The sequence below is a fragment of the Rousettus aegyptiacus genome, unplaced genomic scaffold (assembly GCF_014176215.1).
Source record: "Rousettus aegyptiacus isolate mRouAeg1 unplaced genomic scaffold, mRouAeg1.p scaffold_m13_p_11, whole genome shotgun sequence".
Lineage (NCBI taxonomy): Eukaryota > Metazoa > Chordata > Mammalia > Chiroptera > Pteropodidae > Rousettus > Rousettus aegyptiacus.
In genome coordinates this window covers 60,902,480-60,925,604 of record NW_023416286.1, presented here as the reverse complement: position 1 = coordinate 60,925,604, position 23,125 = coordinate 60,902,480, and the positions used below count along the sequence as shown (strand labels likewise).

Below are 23,125 nucleotides of genomic sequence, written 5' to 3'. Positions count from 1 at the left end.
CTAAGTAATATAAATTTAAATTTCCTCTTTGTCTTTTCATGGCTTGACAGTTCATTCTTTTTAGAGCTTCATAAGTACTCTATTGTCTGGATGTACCGGTTTGTTTATCCATTAACCTACTGAAGGACATCTTGGTTGCTTCCAACTTATGGCAATTATAAACAGAGCTGCTACAAACATCTTTGTGCAGGTTTTTGTGTGGACATATGTTTCAACTACTTTGGGTAAATACCAAGGCATGTGACTGCCGGACTGTACAATATGTTTAGTTTTGTGAAAAACTGCCAAACTGTCTTTCAAAGTGGCTGTACCATTTTGCATTCCCACTAGCAATGTATGTAAATGCCTGTTGCTCTATATTTTTGTCAGCATTTGGTAGGGTCAGTGTGCCAGATTTTGGCCTAATAGGTATATAGTGGTACCTCGTTGTTTTAATTTGCATGTCCCTGATGACAAATGATGTGAAGCATTAAATATTTTTATACTTTTTGCATAAAGTTTTGTTTTATATACTAGTTTTTCATTGTTTCTTAATGCCTGTCAAGGTCATCTCCTGAGACTATTATGTATGATAAAGTTAATCATACTGATTAAAGCTGGAAATAAAAAGCGTACATAAAAATATGTGCAAGAACAAATGACATAGAACAAGTAATGTAGAACAAATGACATGAGGTGTTTTTATTTTATTATCTACACTCAATGACCAAACTCCACCAAAGACTGTTTTCAGTTGTCCCCATGTTCCGCGTGTAACTTCCTGGCCACCCTGAGCTCTCACTGCCCCACCCTTATGCCCACCCTCCTTCTCCATTTACTTTAGAGCTACAGGGCTACCGCCAAGAAGCATTTTCTTCTCTACACAACTAAGTCCAATGGAGCATTATTTCAGTTCATCTCATATTCTAGTCCTTCTGCCCCATCTGATTCATGCTATGCCCAATTCTAGCTCAATCTAACTATTTTTACACATCTCAGAATTCTGAAGTTACAGTGTTCAACTTCAGTTTGTGTTTCATTCCTGCCTGGCAAATCCTCATATTAATTTTGGATGTGCTTATTCTTTTCCCAATCTCCACATCCTCGGGATCCCTACTCCACTCCTCTCCTCCTCCCTCAAACACCTGAGTTAATGAACTTGCTTCCTACGTCACACAGAAAACAAGCCATCAGTCATGCACTGAAGCTAGAAAGCTGAGCATAATCTGACTCTTCCTTTCTCAACACAATATCCAATCACTGACTTTTTCAAATCATCTTAGTCTTTAGGGGAGAGAGAAATTAAAATATATATAATGAGGTACTTAAAATTTTTTTTCTACAGTAAAATAAAAACACATTACTAGAAAAGCCATACTCTATATTAAATACATAAAATATTGATTTTATAAATAAAATAATTTTAAAAGGTAAATACATGATAAAATTTCTCTGACATGAGGTTACTTATACATAGTTCAATGATTCTGAAAATATAAAAACTATGTCTTTGAAAAAACATTTACCAATTTTACAAAATTATCAAAAGTTAAAAAGTGCTTCCATTTTCTTCAATTTTTAAAGCAATTGTAGCACAATATTATACCTTAAAAAAAAAAAAAAGATGAATTAGGGCATAAGGCTCATCCTTTACTTCCTAAAAATAAAAACTTCAGAGACCTTCTTCTAGCCAGTGGGAAAGGTTAGGAAGCTGACTGAGTTCAATGCCAGCAAAGCTGTCATCTGCCTAGAGCAATTACTGTCCTTGTTCTGAGGCAGGAGACTGCTTCTTCCCAGCCCACTTCCATGGTATAATCTTTCTATACTCACTGGTTCCTAATTGCCAAGAGAAAAGGTTTCTGAAAGAATTTTGATATTTCAATCCTATGTCAATACTAAAACTCTTCTAAAGACTGAGGCATTTTGCATTTGAATTTTATACAAAGAGTCATAAATTCAATTACAAATGAAAAGACAGACACTTCATTTGGTTACTTGATTACATATCACTTGTCGAGGTAGGTTAATTTTCTTCTTTTTCTGAAAATAGTCCTGATTAGACAAACGATGGCTGAACAGGAAAGGGTTCTAATGCCTTTTCGACATTCTTCCAGTTGTGAAAATTCTCTCTGTACCATTCAACTGACAGAACAAAAAGGCAAAAATCAAAAGTAAAAAACTAAAAATCAGTTAACCAAAATTTGCCAAGTTCCTGCTAAGAAAAGTCTTACTCAGCAGCTTATCAGCAGGCCAGGGTTGCTAATGATGAAAACAATTTGATTTTGAAGTGATGAATGACATTAATCAGAAGATATTTTATCATCTGAAAATTCAGATTTAAAAATCAACTACTTTCTCTTTTTAATTTCAAAAGTTCTTCAATATTGAATTTGTTAGTGAAAGTGTTTAAGACTTAGTGATTTTGAGAAATTCAGGGAGAAAGGGAGATAACTCGTATGCATTTGTTTTAGAGTTATAGAAAATAAATGTCATATTCTATTCATGTAAATGTAGCAATACTGCATGTAGCCATAGTGAGACCATATAAGTTTCCTTCTGTATATATGTGAAATTATATTACGTTGCTATACTATCGGTAAAGATTTTTAGTTAAAAATGGTAAATTATCTTTGAAATTTGCTTTTTAATTTTCAACACAAGTATTTTGTATTTTAAGGTCTAAATCAAAACATTTTTTCTGTTTGGGTATATTTTTTTTCCTCATGAGTACATTTCTAAATAGAACTTTAACATATATACACAGACTTTATAGACATGTACTTTAATAAATATTTCTGTATATAGTCAGTTGGCTTTCTATTTGTTTGTTTCAATATAAAAAGACTCAAGATACTGCAAGTCTGCAACTGTCTGTATTTCATCAAATCTAAGATGTCACTGATCTTAAGATGGGCTATTATTTAAGATACCATGAAGAAAGAAAAGTTGCAATAATACTTTTAAGATACTAGTGATTGTAAAACATCTTTCAAGGATATGAAAAGAGTAAAAACTGTGCATCTGAGAATCAATGAAATAGGTATCTGATAAATGCTGATAAGATATAGGAAGACTGATCAAAAAATTAGTCTATGAAATTCAAGATGCTTAGGAAAAATATTACTACTACTAGAAATATATAAATGTAATATATAAATGTAACACTATGAAAAGTAAAAATGATCCATTACAATATTCTGCTGACTTTGTAGTGTTCTAAAAATAAATTACTTTTTTTTAAATTTTTGAACCCCCACCCTCATCACCCCAAATAACCAATTCATAACATACTTGTTTTCTTTATTCCTTCTTTCCAAGGTACTTTAGGTCTCCATCCTAAGCCATGTATTTTTTCTGACTTCATTGGATATCTCATGTCATTGCTAGGTCTTAGAAGACAAAACAGATTTTAAGCAACATGGTGGATATATATTTACAGATTTAAATATTAAGAGAAATAATGTGTGTCTATGAATCTTCACCATAATTCAAATTTTTCTTTAAAAAATTCTCCCCAATGACATTATAGACTATTTGTAAAATAAAGTCTATATTTTTTAAAAAATCATCTGTAATCCTAGATGCATAATCCCCTCTGTGATTTATTCTTTTCTTACTTCAGCCACAATTTAGATATAAATGTAGTACATCATACCTAAATGTTTGATGAATGCATGAATAAATATACATAAACTTATTAAGACTCTTGTGATCCACACTCTGGGTTAGCTACTTTATATGCATTATATTTAAATTTTAAAATACTTTTTTAAAGCAAGATATTATTTTCCTATTTCAAACTTAAGGATACCTGAGCTTTAGAAAGTAATAATGTGACACTTTATTCTGATGACGTGTATAATTAGGAATGAATATCTTAGCAGAAAAATCAATACAGATAAACTAGTTTCTGGTTAAGTCCATATATTTTATAATTTTATAAGTACCTAAGATTTCACAATCTTTCCCTAATGTTTTAACATATTACTCACCTATCATTAACATAATCAACCCAGTTTTCCATTTCAGACTCTGAATTAGTCTCTTTGATCTGTCAAAATGGAGAAGGCTTTGAGTCAAATTATAAAATGAGACCAGAGAATAACAATGGTATCCAATAGCTGATTCAAAAGATAAGACTAACAGCCTCTTCAAAGCAAGGAAGACAGCTAAAATGAACAGCATTTTAGTAATCCTTTCTCTACTATATAACTCAAAATCTACCTGAAGCTCAGAAAGAATTACATTGTATACTATGGCAGAAAATAATTTTGGGGGGCTTTTGGTTATTATTCAGTATGATTTTGTTATATATAATAAGAAATATATACTTGATCATCATCCCTGTTCCTAGCACAGAGCTCCTAAAACTCTTGGAATTTCCTAAGTAATGAGAGATTAAGGTGTTTTTTTGCTCTTCATAATAAGCCCCTTTCAACCACACCAGAATTTATGTTAATGAGAGATTTTGGAGGCCTCTAAGGATGGGGGCTGGTTGACAGGGGAGCCAACCATGCGATTAAAGGGATGAAACTCAGCACACTTAAGGGAAAAGAGGCTGGAGGCTGAACTCATCATCAATGGCCAATCAGTTCATAAATTGTGCCTACTGAACGAAAATCCAAGAGGACATGGTTTGGAGAGCTTCTGCTGAACACACGGAGGTGCTGGGAGAGTAACATGCCCAAGGAGGACACAGACACTGCATGCTCCTCTCCTCCTAACTTGCCTTATGCATCTCCTCCGACTGGCTGTTCTGAGTTACAGCCTATATAATAAACTGATAATCCAGAAAATAAACTGTTTTCCTAAATTCTGTGAGCCACTCTAGCAAATTACCTCTGATTTATAGCTGTATGGTCAGAAGCACAGGTGATAATCAGGTCTTACAACTGCCATGTGAAGTAAAGGCAGTTTTGTAGGACTAATCCCTTAACTTGTGGGACCTGATGCTATCTCCAGGTAGACAGAGGCCAGAATTGAGTTACATTTTAAAACACCCAGCTGGCATCTGAAGATTGCTTGGTGTGGAAAACCCAAACGTTTGGAGCAAAGAGTATTCTGAGAGTAGTGTAAAGGAAAATGAAAGTTTTCCCATACACTCATTCTCCCTTGAGATTTATCATTTATGTTCACTAATATATACATACACTCATAACTATATTTACATATCCTTGTTCCTTGATTCTAGGACACATAATTTTACATTTCTGAAACTGTGGTATGTCTTTTATTGGGTATGTACCTTTAATATACTGGATTTTTCTTCCTGAAAAGCTGTGATATAATGTCAAATGATGTATCTTAGCAAACACATGGTATATATAATTATGAATTTATTACTCATTCAACTGAAAAAGCTGCAAATTGTTAATTTTGACTAAATTAGTGATTACTGTCACTAATGTAGTGACGATTTTGAAAACACTATCCTTTTACAATGTATACATACCAGTTGTATTAGTTCTTTGGCAAGCTGGAGGACTGACATTTCAAAATTGGTTCCAATGTTATAAATTTCACCTGGCTTCCCCTTTTTGAGGACAGTAAGAAATGCTTCCACTACATCAGTAGCATAAAGAAAATTTCTCGTTTGAAGCCCTGATCCGTGAATACAGCTAAAAAGATTAAATAAAAGGGAGTCATAAAATGTAAAAAAGTAAGTTCTCCCACGCCAGCGTACAACTGGACACAACTCCAGAGAAGCCAATTCCCAAGACGATCCTAGAAATCTCTTACTAAAAACACAAATTCTCATGACTTTTCTAAATTTTATCCATAGTTCTTAAATGATCTCCATACCTCCTGAGGGTACTCAGTAGAAAAGTGGTAATCATGTAAATGACCATGACAATTACTTATTAACTTTACGCCTTAAATTCATTTTGAAGAAATATCTACAGTTCTACGAATTAAATAAATCCTTTGAAAAAAGTAAAGTTATATATATATTTTATACTATAACTCAAAGTTCTAGTATAAAGCATTTAAGACCTAAAATTATAAAGATGAACTAGATTATAATTATTTTAAGAACTATTACACTGATTGTAGAAGGAATTCTTAAATTTTTTGAGACATTCAATTCTACAGCCTTCAACTCTAAGACTTTATGATTTTCAAGAAAGACTGTCACCAACTACTATCAACATACCAGAAAAACATGGGTACAAAGGTAAATAATAACATACCATTTCCTGTTGTGTTGTAGTAAAGATATAAATTTTGGAATAACCTAAAAGAATATTTAAATATCATTTCAGACTTAGTAAGTTTGCTTATTAATATGAATCTGAACTCATCATAAGATTATAACATTATTGTTAAGAAATATACATATGGATATATTCCAATTCTTATTAGGAGTTCAAGAAAAAAACACATATACATATAATTTTGATAAGTAAAAACCATTAGACAGCTTCCTATTTCACAAAAACATGTTATTTGCTAGCAAAATGAAAATAAAACAGTATAAATAGTGGGAAAATTCATAAAAAGTCTTCATGAACAATTTGCTTTCATCACAAATCTCACTTAACATATAACACCTACTCAATAAGTGCTTGTGAAATTAATAAAAAGTAAATTCCAGTGCAATTGGATTCAAAGAAAATTCATGTTAAACAGAGTGAGATAAACTACTAAATTTATAATAAATTTATTAAAGATATTCCAAAAATTAAGCAAAGTAGTTATTAATACCAGCAGATCTTGATACGACCCTTTCCTTTGGGGAAAAGGATTAATGCAACAAGCTGCAAAATGAAAAACCCAGTCTCTGAATTTAAGCAAAGAGAGCAATAGTTACTTAAAACTGGGCTTAATGATACAGAACCAACCACACAGGCATTTTCAGTCTTTTAACTACATTTCTTTATTTACTACTTGTACTAATTTCTGGAAGACATTCAGTCCTGCAAGAATAAAGAGGAGTTGGGAAACCATTAACCAGCTGACTGTGAGACAAATTTCTGTACAGGCTCCGTGTATCACTCTCTAACTAGCTTTTATATTCCTGTACAGCCAGACATATTTGTCTGACTGCAAACCAGAAGTCCAAACTGCAGTGTGACAGTAGTCAAAGGCGTACTCTACAGTGCTTGAGAATCCTACAAGATACAAGGCATTTTCACATATATCATCTTACTGGATCCTTCGAAATCCTTTCTAAGATTATTATTACTCCTCAATTTAAACACAATGCTCACAGAGTCTAAGGTCATGATAGCTGGTGATTACCAGGTTGAGACTTGAACTCAAGTCTTCAGTCTCTAAACCTGATGGGATCTGCATGTGGCCTATATAGTATTTATAAACTATGTATAATTACAACATAAATTTTGGACAAATAACTGAAGAGAGATTATTTTAAATAATAAATTACAATCACAAAAACACACTGTGAATTCAGAAGTAAAACGTACCTTTTCTGGATACTGATGTGGTCCATAAACATTACTGCTTCTTGTGATGACAACTGGAAACTTAAAAGAGTATTCGACATTAAGGTAATGGAAATGTCCAATAATAATGATTATCTGAAGATAAGAAATTTTAAAATATGGGCACTTTTGACTAATTCCACATACCTTAAGGACACAAGTTAAAGTTTTTTGTTTTTTTAAAAAGACAAGAGAGGATGGGATTCAGATAAAGGCAGAGGCTCCAAAAGGAACGAGGAATTTTTTCTTTACTGGGACAAGGGGAGGATAAATCCAGGTGTAGGCAGATTTGTTGTTTGCTAGAAAAGAATTAAGGACATTTCCACCTGATTGTTTCAGAACCACCTCTAGGACTCTAGGTTAGGTTAGATGTTAAACTTCAAGTTGGCATTCCCTACTGTACTAACCCTTACAAATAAGTCCTACCATGAATGAAAAAATGACAGGTGCTACTGGGACACAAAAGGCAAGAGCATCTTAAGCCATTCTTCGTCTTGCCTTTCTGACTCAGTCCCTAATAACTCCAAAAGAAGATCAATGAGAGGCCAAGTGCAGGGGATTTGAGTTGATGATTCATAGTGGGTAAGACTCCCACACTAATACTTTCTTAGCCATCTGGGGAATCTACCTCTGGATCATGAGAGCCAAGAAAGGTGAATCATGCAGAGAGGAGCACACACCGGATAAAGGAATCTACCCTCTCTCTGTCGTTCTTCACTCAGAGGACTCCTGGGAACCAGGCTCCTCCAACATGGCTTTTCAATACAGATGTAAGACTACCTGTTCCTGAAGTAGGAAAATATATACATACAAATCATTCTATTAAATGATGAACTGAATAAGAAGTAGGTCCTACTCTGTCTACACACTATAAAAAGTCATTGTTTTTAATTCCTTAATCTATACTTTTCTCAATCTACGTCCTCTATTCAAAAAATGAAATGTTGCTAATGCTAACTTGGAGTTTAACACGTAAGTCCACGGAAAAATGATTCGAGAGTTTTTAAAATCAGTTCTTACTTTATATTGTTCCCAATAAGACTGTACAAAACCCTCAGCAGCTGCCTTAGATGACGCATAAGGATTTGTAGGTTGTTTGGGTGAAGACTCGTCAAATTCCTAATTTTAAAAAGACAAATTAAAAAAAATAAGTATTATGATACTTTCTAAGTAGAAAAATCAGAAAACAGTACATACTTAAAATGTTAATTGCTACATTTAAAAAAAAATCTATTAAACTCTAACTATGTGCCTAACTAGCATTTTCCTAAGCACCTTATATGTAGTAACTTCTTTAAAGTTCACAACAACTCTATAAGGCACAAAGCAGAGAGAACAGCAAGTGCAAAGGCCCGGAGACAGAAGCATGTTCAAAAGAACTACAGGAAGCTTCATGAGAGGAAAGAGAAATGGGAGATGAGGATGGAGAGTTACAGGGAGGCCAGAACATGTGAAACCTTGAAGGCCACTGTCAAAACATAACAGGTTCTAAGCAGAGTAATGTCATGATCTCGCATTTTTAAAATCATTCTGGCTACTGTCACATCTGATGTAGGGTGACAAGGGTACAAGAAGTTAATCTCATAAAAACTGCAAAGAGATTTGAAAATGGTTGCTTCTCAGATGTGAGACTGAGTATGAAAAAGATGTTGTCAGTGTCTGCGTTTTCTCATAAGTTTTTTCAAGCTACTTGATTTTACTACTACTATTATTAATAACAATAACAAAACAGAATAAGGTTACAGCAAACAATGACTACGAAAAATAAAGACTGGGAATGGAGCCATCTTTTTGCATAAAATGTATAATATTTACAAACGATTAAAAAAGGAGAAAAGATTTCAGTTCCTACAATAATTTCACACTCACTCCTTAACATTCCAATGAGCTTTCCTGAGTGGAAAAGAAAGGTGTGCAGGTAGTATGCTACAGCCTAACTCACACAAGCTTTGGCTCATGGGAATGACATTCATCATGCATGTAAGACTAGAACAAAAAGATGAGATCTGCTCTTGCAAAATATTGTCAGTCAAATTACACGTAAATCTGTACCAAGTTGTTGTTGCCATTTGGGGTGGCATTATTTAATTTAATCAGAAGACACAAAAGAAAAACGTTTCAGAAAGTCTCACAAGTGTGTATAATCAGAGGATGAAACAAGCCCAAAGTAGGTTTTAATAAGACAGGTTTGTTACGTGGTCCATGGTAAGTAGGTGAAGTATACATTTTCTAAGCTTACCTTATCAAGACTGCCTCCATATACTTCGTCTGTGCTAACATAAATAAATTTCTCCACTCTGGCTTTATGAGCAGCACTTACCAAAACATGCGTGCCATAAACATTGACATATGTAAATTCAAAGGCTCGCACAAATGAAAGATCTAAAAAAAGAGAAAAAGCTATAACAATTCCACCCAAGGGACAAAACAAATACCAAATGGTAGACTCAGGTTTAAGGAAAGCTCTATTCACTTCTCTTCATTTACCACAACTGCAATAGTTTTAAAACGAGCATAAAACAAAAACAAACAAAAAAATAAAACACATTGCTACTTATGATTCATTATGCCTAAATTACATAATACATGTAAATTCTTAGAACCTAGAAAACTATTAGTGCTAAATTTGCAGGAAACACTTTTAATTCTGTTAAGGAAAAAATAAATAAATGATACACCTAAATTTAAAATGCTCTTAAATTTAAAAATTTTGAAACTTCCAGTATCTGGTAATAGAAGAGTAGGCTTTTCAGCTCAACCTGTTATTGCTGAAAACAACAATAAATGCTGGATAAACTATTTTAAAATAAATTCACTTTAAAGAATCAATTCTCTATGATCTGTACATGAAGGGAACTTTCCTAACTATGGCTCACATTACAGAAGTGAAAGAAAAGAAATTGATATATTTGACTATACAAATGTTCTTGCATTATAAATGTTCTTACATGGTTAAAAAACAACAGAAAAAACTACAAAGTAAAAAGACAAATGACAACTGCGAAAAATATATGAATTTATCAAAAACGAAAGAATAATACATTCAATCTATACAGAAGTTATAAAACAAGAAAAAGAAACAACCCTATTGTAAAATGGGTAAATGACATAAACAAATAGTTTAGAAGAATACAAAGGTCCTTAAGTTTAAGATGCTCAACCTGATTATAAGAAGGGAAATTCAAATTAAAAGCTCATAGATACCACTTAACTTAGATTGGGGAAAGATTTTTAAAAATCGACAACACATTCAGTTGGTGTGGCTATGGGGAAAAAGATATCTTATACATTGAGAGTAAGAATATTAAATGTTTATAACCTCCACGGAAGAAATTTCTCAATATCTAGGCAAATTACATATGTTTTTACCCTTCAACCCAGTGTGTTCCCCCAAAATTCATACTGGAGCCCTAAATGCCAGTACCTCACAATGTGGCTATATTTGCCAGCGGAGCCTTTAAAGAGGTGATTAAGTCAAAATAAAGCCATTAAGGTGGGTCTTAGTACAATATGACTGGTGTCCTTAAAAGAAGAGAAAATTTAAACACAAAAAGAGACACTAAAGATGCACAAAGACCATGGAGGTCACAATGAAAAGGTGGCCATCTGCAAACCAAGGAGAGAATCTGAGGGGAAAAAAAACTAACGCTGCTGGTACCTTCCAGACTCCAAAACTATGAGAGAGAAATGTCTGTTGTTTAAGCCTCCCAGTCTATGGTATTTTGTTATGGCAGTCCTACTGAACTAATATGCCCTGCAATCCTACTTCTAGAAAACTCTCTCAACATCAATTGACAAATATACAAAAAAACACAAACACAAAGTCATCTACTACAGCACTATTTAAAAGAGCAAAACATAGGAAATAAGCCCAATTATGATATACCCACAGAATGGAGTAGTATGTAAATAAAGAGGAATGAGGAAAATCTACTTCTGTTATTGAATGATCTCCTAGATATACTGTAGTGTATAAGAAGAGGGAGAAAGATGTGTATAATAGGTGTGTATAGTAGACTACCATTTCTTTAAGAAGGGTAGTAGATTATATATCTTTTTTAAAATGGAAAGATAAACCATAAATTAAAGCATATAAAGTTATCTATCAGGGAAAAAGGAGAACACAGTGGAAAGGAAAGGCATAAAAACTAGACTTTTTTTAAGTATGCCTTGTTTGATAAATTCAGCTTCAGAACAATGTGCATATTTTACATAACTGGAAAATTAAATCAAAAAGAAAAAGCAATTCGAAAAATTAAAAACAGACAAATGAATCTGTGTATTTACTTGGTTATATAGTAATGAAGAGAAGAATCTTTTTCAAGTTACTTTAAAACAAAATAATTTGATCATATACCCAGTGGGAAACTACATAAAAAGGGACCTCTCTCCCCGGTAATTCGGAAAAAAGATATAAATGTAAGGTCAATGAGGTTAAATAAAAACTGAATTTGAATAGAATATTTCAATATAAACTCATGCTTTGTTTAATCTTAAATAGACAAATAAATACTGATTCCCTAGTTCTGTCCACTGAAAAAGAATGTCCAATCAGCAGGAATGAGCACTTGTAATGACTCTAAATACCATTTCCCACCAAAAGGAGCTAGGATTCTTTAGAAAAGGGGCTGATTCCAGATTGGGGGGAAGGAAAATTTAAAATGAGACACTAGCCACACCAGGGAATAAAATGATCATCAAAGATTACTAAGGCTGTGTCACAAAGGACTTAGGAAGCAACTAAAAGAGGATCTCAGTGGTCAACAGTGGGTCAACCTGAACGTAAATAATGATAATAACTACAATGGATTAACAAAAATTAAATGTGTAAAAATCTATGAATTCATAGTGATCCAAAAAAAAAAAAAAAAAAAAAAAGGGATGCTACAAAACCAATTCATTATAATAAGTTTAGTAAGTACATTTTACCTTTGGCTTTTCTGTATCAATTCAATTTCAGGGTAACCCAATAATTTAAAAGGAAAACCTGCTTTGATATAGATATTCCAGCTAATAAACGAAGGATGTATATGACATAATTAGAATATCATCATTTTGCAAACCCCTAATACAAATTAATAATGACTATATAAATTAGAATAACAATTTTTAGTAGAATCGAAAAAACGAAACAAGATAGACTTCAAATGTTAGATTTAAAAAGTTTGGAAAAGATAAGAGAAATTAAAGTATTTAAGATCCTTGCATTATTTGGGAAGAGGGCAAAGGTTTTGATGGACGTTAGACTTTGATAAGCTAATCATGCATGTTATAATTTCTAGGGTAACCACTGAAAGAATACAAAATAGGTAGCTTCCACACTAGTAGAGGAAGAAAACAGAATAAGAAAAGTTCCTCAATCAAGCCCTTAAAAAAGCAGACAAGGATTTTTTTAAAACGCACAGAAAAATAGTTTTAAAAAGAAATTTAAAGGAAACAAGCAAGAAAACCAGAACAGGTGAGAAAAACGGAAAGCATATACACAGTAAGACAGTAGAAATAAATTCAAATATACCAATGAACTCAATCCTTAGGGTAAATATCAAGTTTGGTCAGATTGGATCAAAAGAACAAAATCCAAACACAAGTTGTTTATAAGACACACACACACAGCCAAGCCATACAGAGAAACGTTGGAAATAAAAGGATGGAAAAAGACATATCATAAAAATAACCAAAAGGAAGGTGACACAGCTATATTAATGTCAAACAAAATGGACTTCAAGGAAGTACACACCACCAAGGAAGAGATCACTTCATAAAGATAAAAGGTTCGATTCACCGGAAATATACAAGAGATCTGAAGAACACGATCAACCTACTTAACCTGATTAACCAAATCAACCTAATGGATGTGTAAAAAACAATGTACCCGACAGGTGTAGATTACAATACACATGGATATTTACAGAAAGTGACCATACACTAAGCTTAAAAGCAAGCTGAAGCACAAATAACTGAAATCATACAGTATGTTATCTAACTAATACAATTGACCTAGAAATCAGTAACAAAAAGGTAATGAGAAAATCCATACATGCTTGGAAATTAAGATATACATTTCTAAGTAACCTATGGATTGAAGGAAAGTCAATTCTTTAAAAAAAAATAATGAAAATAATGCATATGAAAACTTGTGGGATTCAGATAAAAGAGGGTTTAGAAGTAAATTTGTAGCTAAAATGTATACATTAGAGAAAAGCTGAAAATAAGTTAAATATTATCACAAAAAGATAAAGAGACCTAAATGAAACAGAAATAAGGAAATAAAAGTTTAAGAGTAGCAATTCATTATGCAGAAAACAAGCATAAAATAGAAAAGACTAACAAAGTCAAAGATAATTTTTTGGAACAACAAAAAGGTGGGAGGGTTTGCTTCACTGGTATCATGAATTAGTATAAAGTTACAGTAATTAAGACAGTATGGTAATGGCATAAGGATAGACAAAAACCAACGGAATGGAACTGGAGCCCAGGAATAGAACCATGCAGGAATGGGAACTTGATTACAACAAAAGTGGCAATGAGGAAAAATTGAGTCTTTTCAATAAATGGTATTAGTTCAAACTAATATTAACATGGAGGAAAAATCTGGACATAAAAGGCAAATCAAAATTTTTATGAAGAAAGTATAAGAAAATATCTTCATGACCTTGGAGGAAGGAAACAGCACTAATGCTAAAGGGAAAAAAGGTTGATAAATTGTACTACACTGAAATAGAGAACTTCAACAGATCAAAAGAGAACATTAAGAAAGTAAAAAGGCAAACCATGGATTGAACAAAGGTAGTGGCAAAAGGCTTGAATCCAGAGTACATAAAGAACTTACAAAAACTGTAAGGAAAAAAATGACAACCCACCAAAAAATGGTAGAGACTTAAAACAAACTTTCTGAAGAAGAAATACCAATAAGAAAAAAGGAAGGAGAGTCCAATAAACAAATACGAAGGTTTTTAACCTCATTAGTCATCAGGGAAAAATAAAAGCACAAGAAAAAAACTGACAACAGGGAATGTTGGTAAGCACCTCATAACTGCCAGAAGGAGTGTTCAACTGTTTTATCTTTAACCAAGTAGAAGGATTTGCTCTACCAGATATGAAAGCACTATATCAGTCAATAAATTGTGCAATCAGCACAGGTATAACAAATAGACAAATGAAGACTCAACAAGACAGATACTCATATAAGGACACTTGATATATGACAGGACAGTGGAAACTGGTAAACTTTTCTATAAGTGGTAGAGGTCCAATTGGTATTCAAATAGAAAAAAATAAAATAGGACTCCTATCTTATACTATATATAAAAATCAATTTCAGATGGATTACAAATCTAAATGTGAAAGACAAAACTATTAAGCTTTTCAAAGATAATATAGGAGATTATCTTCATGATCTTGGGGCAGGAGAGAATTTCTTAAGACCCAAAAATCGTTAGTCGTAACACAAAGGAAAAGGTATACCAATTCAACTACACAAAAATTAAGAACGTTTGTTCATCAAAACACACTAGGAAAAAACATCAAAAGATAAGCCACAGAGTAGATGTTGTAATATACATAACAAAAGATTAGTATCCAGAATACATATATACATAAAACTGCTACAATCAATGAGGAAAAGGTAAATAATCCAATTTAAAAAAAAAGAGCAGAAGATTTCGACAGCATTTTACAAAAGAAGAAATCCAAATTACTAACACATATAAAAGGGACAGCTTCATTAGTAATCAGAAAAATATAATTAAAACCACAATGAGATACCACTACGCAGTACTCAGACTGACAATGGAAAAGTCTGACAGAACGAAGCTTTAGTAAGATTTGGAGCAATAGGTCTCTTACACATATGGAGTAGTGGAAATTGGTACAATTACTTTAGAAAATAGATGGACATTATCTCAATGTTGAAATGTGTGGATCTTATGATTCTAGTTATGTACAGAGAAGAATGTATACTTATGTGTACCAAGATACTTGTGTAAGAATGCTCATGGTAGTTGTGTTCAAAATTGCCCAAAGTTAAAAAAACCCAAATGTCCATCAAGAGTAAAATTGATGCACGAATTGTGGTATGTACTTAGAATGGAGTATTTATGTCACAATGAAAAAATTACACCTACACCCAACTATGTGGATGAATCTATATGGATGAAAGACAAAATCGAAAAATATAAAATTTAAAAACAGGCAAAACCAACCTATACTCTTTAGGAATAAATACACAGATAGTAAAACTAAAACTGGGTGTTCACAGTATCAGCATTCATTCAACTTTACTTCTAAATTCTTCTGAATATATGTTATATTTCACAATATAAAATGTTACACAAATTATTAGAACATATTTCAGAAGGACAAAATAGTACCGATATTAACATAATGGTCATCTGTGTATCCAATGGCCAGCTTAAGGAAAATAACATAAAAAAATACATTTTGAAGGTCCATCTCTCTGGAAGAAAGCACTATTCTGAATTTGGTTATATTCAAAGTTTTGAGATAGTATTCAAGATTACATTTCAACCTATATTAATAAAAATGACTTAAAAAGTGCAAGTATCTTAATAGAGTGGGCACAGGCTTGTTTTTCTGGTAGAGCACAGTATTATGCACTTTCAGAGACATACATTAAGTACCAATTTGTTCAACCCATTACTAGACTTTGACTTAGGCTAGTCAGACCCTGGAAATAAAAATTGCCCATTGTAACTATAACATAAAATAATACTTACCTACGTGTGTTTGTGCAGCAAAATGCAGTACTATATCTATTTTCTCTGTTTCAAAAAGCAGTTTCACAAAGTGAGAATCACATATGTCACCCTATTTAAGAAGTGAACATGAAATAATTAAGTTTCATTGAATATTCTCATTCATAAGAACCATTACACTGTATGAACAACAAAAAATGATTAAGAATAGAATTAATTCCTCCCACCACCAGTTTAATAGAGAATATCTTGAAAATTCAACCAAGGGGTCAAGTAAGTATAGTAATGATGGATTTCTTCAGCATCCTAGAATATAAGATATTCAATTCAAAATTTTTTTGCAAATAAATGTCTAAAACAGTATTTTATTGAGCACCAATTACTACTAAGGACTATGCTATCTCTTTTTCCATAACATTCTTGCCAATCTAAGGTCACTTAGTTAATAGGAAACATTTAAAACATATTTTTAAAAGTTTGAGATAACTTTATTGATAACCTTATTGAAATGTATTTAAAGTGTAACAATTGGAATGACATTTTGAAAAACATACTTAGGAAACTTATGAGTACTTTTGATGTTATATGTAGAGTTAGTTCTAAAGATATGTATTCTTGACAATTCTTTGGTGACTTAAGGAAACACTTTCATATGGAAGAATAGAATTACAAAATGTTTACTTAGTATATTCTATAAGATCTGTGGTTAAAAAGAGAGTTTCTAGAATCACTTTTTAAAAAACCATAAATCATAAGACAAATAATTGCATTTGATATTAAAGTTTCCCTTCGAAAATTAATAACTTGGCTCTCTGGTTTATACTGTGGACTCTTTTGAGTGGTCAGTAAAAATCCGTCTTCCATAGCCAATCAATCAATTTTCATGAGACAAAACTATCTCATGGGCTGTGCGGTGGGCTTTTTGGCTATTGGTGGCCTGAGTAATACCCCACTTTATACTAATCTTTTTAAATCCTAGCAAGGTGTTATTAAAGATAATTAAGACCTAAAAATCACAAACCATGTAAGTTCAATCAGCTACTCATAGATCTGCTGAGCCACAAAAATCACATGTAATGTTATATGTGGTGTCAATCTAAAAATAGCATTCTCTATAGAACATGATCTACTGGAAACTAAAAGATCTTTAATTAGCATGCTTTCCAAGTTCATATTATACAAATCTGTAAAGTAGGAAGATATAATATCTGATTGACTAAAGAGGCACAGCATAATTAAATAATTATAAGAAACTTTAGTACCTGTATAAATTTGTAGTTCTGTTTGTTAGAAATGACTTCGAGATTCTTCAAGCTTGCACAGTAATCCAGCTTAAAATAAGTAAGGGGGAGGGAGAGTGGAAAAACAACACGAAGAGTGATAATACTTTTTCTTATAAAATAGTGTTAGTTCTTTGTTTTTAGAGCACAAAGTTTTAAAGGTATAAAAACAAACAAAAAATACGTTACTTTGCTACCTTTTTAAAACACACACACACACACACACACACACACACACGCACACATCACTTTTATAAACTTCCCTTTCAAAAAACTTTCCTGCCAGATTTTCCTGCCCCTGATGGCTAAAAGTTTACATTTCCTTACTGAAAAGGAATTAGTGATTGAAAACAATTATACTTGTGTTACACATATTACAACTCATGATACTTTTTTTCCCAACAATTAACTCAAATTGTTGATAAATCAGTATACAGATGGGGGGGGGGGGTGGAAACAATTACTGTCCATGATGGCAAGGCACGTAAAAATTCATAAAGCTTATGGGTTATTCCCTGACTATACATTTTTACTATTATGTTTTATGAAATGAAGATAACTAATTGTATCTTGTCTTTAAAGTAAAAAATTCTGTGATTACCAATCATGGTTTCAGACTCTCCAGGTATACTCCAATTATTACAGAAAATTCTCAAAACTAAATTAATTTAATTGCACTTTAAAATTAAAGATAAAGACATAATTTTCCATGAGGAGGCAGTTATAAAGTCAAATAATAAGATAATAAAATCAAATAAGCAGAGTATGCCAACTCCATTTAAGGTTAATAATCACAATATTATACTAAATATTAAATCTAGGGTGAAGATTTTTTATTTTTATTTTTTGGTAAAAATACTACAGCTAAAACCTTTACTTTATGGACTATTATAATAAATGAAAAAGTTTCAAAAAACTTTATGTACAATTAAATACACCATGAACACATGACTATAAGTTGCTAAAATGATTAAATAAAAAACTAAAATATCAGCATGACAGGATTCTGATACTTTAAAAAATATATAAATATGTTTCAGTGCATGAAGCTCATTTTTAAAACTTACCTTGTCTAGATTTATGATCATATAGTTTGGATAATCTTCTACTAAAGAGACAATCACATGGGATGCACTGTAAGAAAAAAGCATATCTTATTAGAAAATTTTTTCCCTAAATTCTTGAATGTTACCCTAAGCTTTGTCAAGTATTAGGAAACTATTCAAAGATACCTTTACATTTTTACAAGAGAACAGGATATAACTACACTAAATATATACGCCCCCACACTTGCCACTAACCTTCTCAACAGTATCAATATACAAAGGCTTACACTCCTTTCACATTACGAAAAAGAGAGAATTTACTGGTTCTAGGTATAAGAAAAAATTAGTTCAACCCAATGATACTGTCCAGGCACGCTGTGTGAGAGTAAAGCAGGATGATAAACCAATGGGTGGTGGTCAGTGCAAATGGATTGCAACTATAATGTGCCTTTTCAGAGACTGTAGGTATAATTATGTAAAATTAAGTTAGTGTGAGCATAGGAGTTATCCACGTTTATAGTAACCCTACTGCAATTGCTCTCTTGGGTCAAATATTTAATGGTATAAATCAGGGGGGTCCTACACTACACCTAGGTTTCCAAGGCTGAAACCATGCTGGCTCCTGGGTTTCAGGAACCCTGAAGTGTAACCAGAGGCATATCTCATTGAGGTGATCTACCAGATTTTAGCATATACATCAAAACATGCTCCCAGGAACAAAGGCAGCCCTTGATCAAATTATGAACTCAGTTTGTACTGCAGTCCTTTCACAGCATTTTGTAGGAGTACCCTTCCTGGACCAGCACACTAGCACCAGTACCACCTTTCTATGCCCACGCTCCTATTCTCATTAAGTGAACTTTGCCTGCCTGGTATTCCCTTCCAAGTCATTACCTGATCAGAAGAGGTGATTTAGTGTGCTAATGTGCTAATGAGCTAGGGAGTTGGTAGGGGAGAGTCCCATGTTCTTCTTCTTCCACTAGACATTGGGAGAGTTTCTTGTTTGTACTCATGTATTTTATCCATTCAACAATTACTGAAGACCTTTATAAAATGACCCATTCTTCCAGGTGCTGAGTGAACATTCCCTCCCTTCATTCAGTTTACATTCTAGAATGAGGATTAAGGCAATAAAGCAAGTAAACACAAAAATGCAAAATAATTTTAGGTAGTGATTAAGTGTGTTAGTAGGGAGGGGGGCTATTTTAGAAAAGATAAGGCCTCTCTGAGGAGGTGATGTCTGAATAAACATTTGGATTGAGTGATGAAAACAACTTGTAAAGGGGAAACAACTGCAAAAACCTCAAGACGGAAGGAGCTTTGTGTGGGTTAAATTTGGCAGGCACAGAAAAGCGAGGGGTAAATGGAAGGAAATCAGAATGGAAAAGTAGTGTTTGGACAATTGGGAGTCTTCAAGATATGGTAAAGACTTTGGATTTTATCCTACGTCTAATAGGAATCACTAGAGTAAACTCTGCACTTTTACTTAATAAACACTTCTGTTTGAGGAACAGACTTTAAGTCAACAAGAGTGCAAACAGTATGCCCAATCAGGAGGCTACAGTAGTCTAGGCAAAAGAAAACAGTAACATGGGCTGGGGGGAGGGGTAAGACGTGGCCTTGAAGATATACTTTGGAAGTAGGGAGAAAAGACTCGATGACTGTGCTAAGTGTGAGAGGGCAATAGGTATCAAACGTTCAGTACCAACAAAGGATTTTTAAGTTAGCTGAATAAATAAATGCCCTGTCATATTCCAAAAATCGTTTTTCGGCGCCTATATGTACAAGGACTGTATATCGTGGTGGGGAGGGGGTCGGATGGATTGAGGCAGCTGGTAGCTCACTGCAATTGTGGGCGCATAAGAAGAGTGACAGGCGCATCTCAGGCCACGCAGGAGAGCGGACAATACCGGAGCACTTTTGTTTTGGGAAGAAGACGTTTTAAAGATGTCGCAGTTTCAAAGGACCCAGATCTTTGCAGGCCGGGGAAGAGAGAGAAGGTAGGATGATCCCGGTCGTGCATTAAGACCCTCCCCTTATCAGACAACCAAAGCTGGTCCCAAGTTGCCAGGGCAAGCAGAGCCGCAGGAAAAGATTGGGGATTCTGGGGAGCCACTACTTGGCCAGCGACGCCGTTACCTACATGAAACCAGCACCCCCGGTCACAAGGACCCGCTTCGCAAAGCCGCTGGGAGGACCAACTGACTCCGGAAGGTCCACAGCCGACATTTCTTATCTCAGCAATGCCTGGCACAGTAAAGCGCCAGGCCTGTGTACGGTAGGGAAGTTCCACCGCGACTTTTTGCGACGCCCGCTCGCCGCCCCCCTCGCCCTCCGCGCCCCGACACGTTAACTGGGGCAGACGGACGCGGCTTCCGGAGCGTAGCCGATTTATGCCCGCCCATTGCAGGGCTGGGCGGAGCTCGCTGGTGCGCACGCTCTGGTGGAAGGGGAACCGTGGGGTGTGTCTGGAAAAGTGCAGCGTGGATCTCTTCCAGACAACTGTCACCAGCATAAATTAGGCTTTCCTTAGGTACACAGATGGTCAGAGTTACCTTCTCATTCTTGTACTACAGTGATCTCCACAGATTACTTACTAGTTAAACTGAGAATAACCGGGAGTTCTCTTGTAAAGTATAGAGATGCGAGGTTGGAACTGCAAAATGACTTTTTGCTGCTGTTAATATTATTACAGACAGTGCAGTCTGCTTACAATCATGATAAACATGTTCCCTAGGTCCTACACTTAGATTTGTTCCTACTATTCTCCCTCTCGCTCAATCTGCCCAGCCTCTGCCTTCCTTGCTTGTTCTTGAATTAGCCTGGCAAACTACTTCCCTTAGGCCTGGATGCTCTTTCCCCAAATGTCTGCCTAGTTTTTACTCTTAATTCAGTTCTGAGCTTGAATGTCTCTCTATTCCTTGACTACCCAAATTAAAATAGCCAATTCTACCCCAGCCCTACCAAATCAATTTACCCTTTATTTTTATGCACAGCAGTTACCAATATTTATGTTGAATTCCTTGCTCATTGTCTCTGCTCGAGGGCAGGGGCTTTGTTTCCTGATATAATCCCCAAGTCCCAGGACCAAGCCTGGCACAGAATAAACTATCAGCAAATATTGTTGGATAAATAAATATCTAGTAGGTTTTTTTTAATCTGTGGTGACAGAGCCTAAAAAGAATGGGAATACCCAATATATGTAAAAGTGTCATCTGTTACATTTTGGTGGGCAAATTGGTAATATATGCTCAAAGTTAAAATATACATACCTTACGATCTCCAAGTCCCATGATATATAGATAATTGCAGAAAAACGCAAATATGTTCATTGCTATTTGCTTGTAGTAATGAAAAACTGAACATGATATAAAGGTCCACTAACACTGTTGTATTTTTTTAAATACAATAGGCTGACATACAGCCTATTGACTATGAGGACCAACCTTATTGTAGTGGATATAGTTTTATCTGACCAGACCCCCCCCCCCAACTCTTTATCATCTCCCCAACTTGACCCACTCCAGACAGGCCACAGGATGTGCATCTGACTCACCCTAGGCTAACTGAAGCTTCTTCCTGGGATTTGGAATTGGGCTAAGGTTCTAGGATAGCCTGGTTGCTCTTCCTGAACTCTGAGGACCTACAAATTTTGTACTTGCTGGTAGTCATATTCATTTAAATGAACTGAGCAATCAAAAAGTATGTCTTCAGTGAGAGGGAAAAACAAAGGTGATAATGAAAAGACAAGAGGTAGAAAAAGAGGCCTCAGCATTCAAGGCCCATTATCTTTCTAGTTTTTGTTCAGGACAAATTTTATTCCCGTTCTTGGTTTGCAACTACCACATATATTTATAAATGCATGTCTAAAGGGATCTACCCTAAATTATTAACAAAGGTTACCTTTGGGAATCGGGTATGGGCAGAGAAAGGAAGAAATGAGGACTTACATTTTTTACTTCATATACTTTTGACTGTGAATTTTTTTCCTAAGCTTCATTACTTTTTATAATTAAAATATAATGCAATTTTTAAAAATCTCATAACATTACTATCTCCAGTTTATTCCTAGTCTGCCAGAGATACCAGAAAATGTTGGCTATATGATAGGAAGTGTTCTCCCAAAGTCTGTTGTGAGAACTTGCTTACATGTAATAAAAGCTGGTTGTAGAGTGAAAATAACATATACACTTATTCATTAAATAATTTTAAGCTTCTACTCTTATGGAGACAGACATAGTCTCTGACTAGCTGGAGCTTACAGTATATATAGAAGGGGATTCAGGTAAATTAAGATATGCTGATTTACAGTACTCTGTGGGTAGGAAAGTTAGAGATTCTGGTTCCAGAGGCATCTAACACAGACTTGAAGTTTAAGAAAGTCTTCTAAAAGCCTTGTGGAAGAAGAGTAAAGTAGAAAAAGAAAGGTGATGTGGAACCTGAGTAGAAGAATAAGATAAGTATTCCAGGTAGAGGGATCTGCAAGTTCTATAGGCCAGAGGAAAGAACCTGGAGTGTTAAGCGAATTGACAGAGGCTCGGTAAGGGTGGAAATTTGAGAGACTTGAAAGCCATATTCTAAAAAGTGTGGATTATGTACTAAAGGCAATCGAGAATCTTTGAAGATAAGTGATACAGGCAAATTGCATTTCCCAAAATTTT

General features: G+C 34.1%; 1 protein-coding gene across 1 annotated transcript; it reads right to left on the bottom strand.

Annotated features, from left to right (window-relative positions):
* Positions 1–658: 658 nt before the first annotated feature.
* TGDS (TDP-glucose 4,6-dehydratase) lies at positions 659–20,800 on the bottom strand. The gene is made up of 12 exons (XM_016150739.2): positions 20,608–20,800; positions 18,486–18,552; positions 17,401–17,469; positions 16,160–16,250; positions 9,664–9,806; positions 8,445–8,543; positions 7,407–7,466; positions 6,171–6,214; positions 5,432–5,597; positions 3,972–4,030; positions 3,271–3,368; positions 659–2,121 (listed from the first exon to the last, which is right to left on the bottom strand). The coding sequence occupies exons 1-12, from the start codon at positions 20,691–20,693 to the stop codon at positions 2,036–2,038; spliced, it is 1,068 nt and encodes a 355-aa protein (XP_016006225.2). The 5' UTR covers positions 20,694–20,800; the 3' UTR covers positions 659–2,035.
* Between the last annotated feature and the right edge of the window lie 2,325 nt (positions 20,801–23,125).